The sequence below is a fragment of the Diaphorina citri genome, unplaced genomic scaffold (genome assembly GCF_000475195.1).
Source record: "Diaphorina citri unplaced genomic scaffold, Diaci psyllid genome assembly version 1.1 scaffold835, whole genome shotgun sequence".
Lineage (NCBI taxonomy): Eukaryota > Metazoa > Arthropoda > Insecta > Hemiptera > Psyllidae > Diaphorina > Diaphorina citri.
Genome location: NW_007378267.1, coordinates 77,339 through 80,623, shown reverse-complemented (window position 1 = coordinate 80,623; position 3,285 = coordinate 77,339). Strand labels below are relative to the sequence as shown.

General features: G+C 39.0%; 1 protein-coding gene across 1 annotated transcript in view; it reads left to right on the top strand.

Moving 5' to 3' along the window:
• Positions 1–20: 20 nt before the first annotated feature.
• Positions 21–3,285, top strand: part of LOC103512423 (BTB/POZ domain-containing protein 6-B-like) — an 18,455-nt gene continuing 15,190 nt past the window's right edge. The window contains exons 1-3 of the mRNA XM_026825893.1: positions 21–24; positions 273–415; positions 618–757. Coding sequence (XP_026681694.1) covers positions 21–24; positions 273–415; positions 618–757 — 287 coding nt within the window. The remainder of the gene's footprint in view (positions 25–272; positions 416–617; positions 758–3,285) is intronic.

Here is a 3,285-nt window from a genome sequence, read left to right as displayed (position 1 = left end):
CGTAGTATGCCTCTCATCAGATGGGCGAGAAGAGACACAATACTTCCCATTTACTCGTAGGTGCTGGGTCAACACGAGAACACCAGAAAGTAACCCGTTGAAATATTTGCAATCGAAAAACGAGTACAAATTTTTGTCGATGGTAGGATTCGAACCCGGGACCTTCTGCATGGCAAGCAAGCGCGTTACCACTGGACCAACCGTGTTCTCTTGGAGAACTATTTCGAGAGCTGTGTTTAAAAATATTGCTCTCTCCCTCTCTCTGATTTCAGAAATACTGACTGAACAAGAAGCTTTGCAAATAGAGAAGTCTATTCTTGTCCTAGAAGAACAGCCCGATGTTTCCTCCAGTATCTGTGATAGTTTGTGTATGCCAGATGGATTTTCCTCGCTATCGATACCTAGAATTGAGAGGGTAAGTTTGTCTCACTAGTTGAGATATGTATTGGGAAAAATCCTACAATTCTGCAGTGAGCACCAAAGTTGTGACATAATAACACAAAGAAATTGCATTTACATTTTACACTTAGGTGCTGGGTCAACACGAGAACTCAGCCCCCTGGGGAGTTTCAACCAAAGCCAGTGTTATTTTGACCACGTTTTTCCTCGGTTAACAGGAGTTCCTGTGTCACAAGCTGGTCTTGGCAGCAAGCAGTCCTGTGTTCGAGGCCCTGTTCTACGGATCTCTAGCGAACAAACAAGATGAACCCGTAGTACTACCAGACATGGAGCCAGAACACTTCCAATTGTTTATCAAGTAAGTTCAGGAACCTTCTGGCCAATTAACTATTGGCTTCTATGGATCTTCACAAAGTTACCGCAATCAAATATCCGTTCCTATTTGTCGTTCGGAAAAAAATCGTGTCGTACGTAGTGGGAACACTCTCATTAAAAAAGGTGAAAAAAAAATTTTTTTTTTTTTTTTTTTTTACAAATCACCCCTTTCCTATCTCATCAAGATTCCAATTTAATTCCAATCCACTCTTTATGGACCTACATTACTCAATTCAATCTCAAAAATGTGGTTGTGCTTGAAATGATTATAAAATGTACACCACAAGTTCTCTAGGGGTTATTCACCTCATGTGATATTGAAGCTTTGAAAGCATTCTGTACGCCGCTCAGAAATACCTCATCCCTCATCTAGCCAAACACTGCGTCAAATATCTCGAGTGCAGTCTGAATCTGGACAATCTATTGGATACATTGCGAATAGCTGAGTGTTTCAAAGAGAGTCACCTGAGGAAACAGTGCCTTAAGGTAAATTAGAGCTTGGTATTTTAATTAGAGGACAAAGAGCTTGGCGTTTGAATTAGAGGACAATTAGAGCTTTGTATTAGAGTTTAAGGCAAACACTGTGTCAAATATCTACAATCTATTGGATACGCTGCGAATAGCCGAGTGTTTCAAAGAGAGTCGCCTGAGAACAGTGTCCTAAGGTAAATTAGAGCTTGGTGTTTGAATTAGAGGACAATTAGGGCTTTTGAACTAGAGTTTAAGGCAAACACTGTGTCAAATGTCTAGAGTGCAGTCTGGGTAAATAAAAATTGGGTATTTACCCGGGTATTTATCCACCCCCAGGGTGGGTAAATACCCGGGTATTTTTAAAAAAAGAAGAAAAGTAAACAAAAAACATCGTCACTTAATTTTTTTCTTAATTTCCCGGGCACAATTCGACTGAGGCGCTTCTTGAAAGTACCCGGGTATTTATAAAAATTGGGTATTTACCCGGGTAAATACCCAGGGTATTTACCCCAAAAATAAGTACCCGGCTATTTACCCATCACTACACTCAACTATGATTGTGTTTGGACTTTTGGAACTTTACTTTTTTCAAGAGATTTGATAGAGGGAACTGACATTGTGTGTACTTACACTATTTAAGAGCTGGAGTTTTCTCCCCCTAAGTGGCAAGGTTTTCCTGAACAAGCTCTTCCACTCAACTATGATTGTGTTTGGACTTTTGGAACTTTACTTTTTTCAAGAGATTTGATAGAGGGAACTCTAATAATGGGGATCCCATCATAGGTACCGAAATTGAAGAGGGAGGAGGAGGCCAGATAATGAGAAATCCACTCATTCCAAAAATTCCATTGGACTGGTGGCTTAATGCTTACAAGGCAGGCCTGTTACCTTCTAAGCTATGTGCTCTAGCTTTGGAACCTTTTTATTTTGGTTAAAGTAGTTACTTATTTTTCGTGCTGAAATACATATTTCCTTAATGGTAATCATTCCAAAAATTCCATTGGACTGGTGGCTTAATGCTTACAAGGCAGGCCTGTTACCTTCTAAGCTATGTGCTCTAGCTTTGGAACCTATTTATTTTGGTTACTTAAAGTAGTTACTTATTTTTCGTGCTGAAATACATATTTCCTTAATGGTAAACTACCACACTTGCTGCCATGGGTCACTTAACTATTTCTATTTTGTTGGTAATTTCTATTTTGTTTCTTGTCCAGATGACTGAAGTGATGAAACATTTCAAGGTGAATACACCAGATTGGCAAACCACATCTTGTACCGTGGCGCAAAGATTTCAGAAACTGTTCGAACTGGCAGAGTGGGCAGATTGTAAATTCCTGGTCGGCTCTGATGAACCTCGCACGGTAAGACACGTTTGTTTGAATGGTTTTAGTTTTACTTACTTACCTACATACTTATTTGTCTTTGGTCTAACTCATTTGTATTACAGAGGTCCCCATACCTACTTACTTGGATGGTAAAAGATGGGAAAAAGGCTAGAACAGAGGATTATGCGAAAATCCTTTTTGGTCTAGGCATATTCTTTGATCGTAGTCTAGGAATTTTTGGTCAAGAAGTTATACTGCCCGAATAGGACTAAATAGTCCCTTTACCCCATAGTATTCAGTTGTCCTCACGAGGCTAAGGACATCTCACTAGGTTCAAGCTTGAAGTCTTTGGCCCTAAGGATTCGAGTGTGATACCTGATCGGAATATAAAAACTGTCAAACCCCAAGCCATCAGATGACATTCCCTTTTTAAATAACGGGTTTGATGATAGGTACCTACATAGAAGTACCTAAATTATGTACTAGTAAGGGCCCTAGGGCGTCAATTAATGTACAACACGTTTTTTTACATCAATTTTTTTTTGTGATGTTTAAAATATCGTTATGAATCATCAGTAAACTGCTCTACTAACTGTACTCGTACAATATAACAGGTAACTGATAGGTATGTAGGTAGTTTGTTTACAAATGTTTTGGCAAAAAGGTATTTTTTGTTTCCTTGCAAAAAAAAAAAAAAAAAAAAAAACCCTGTTCG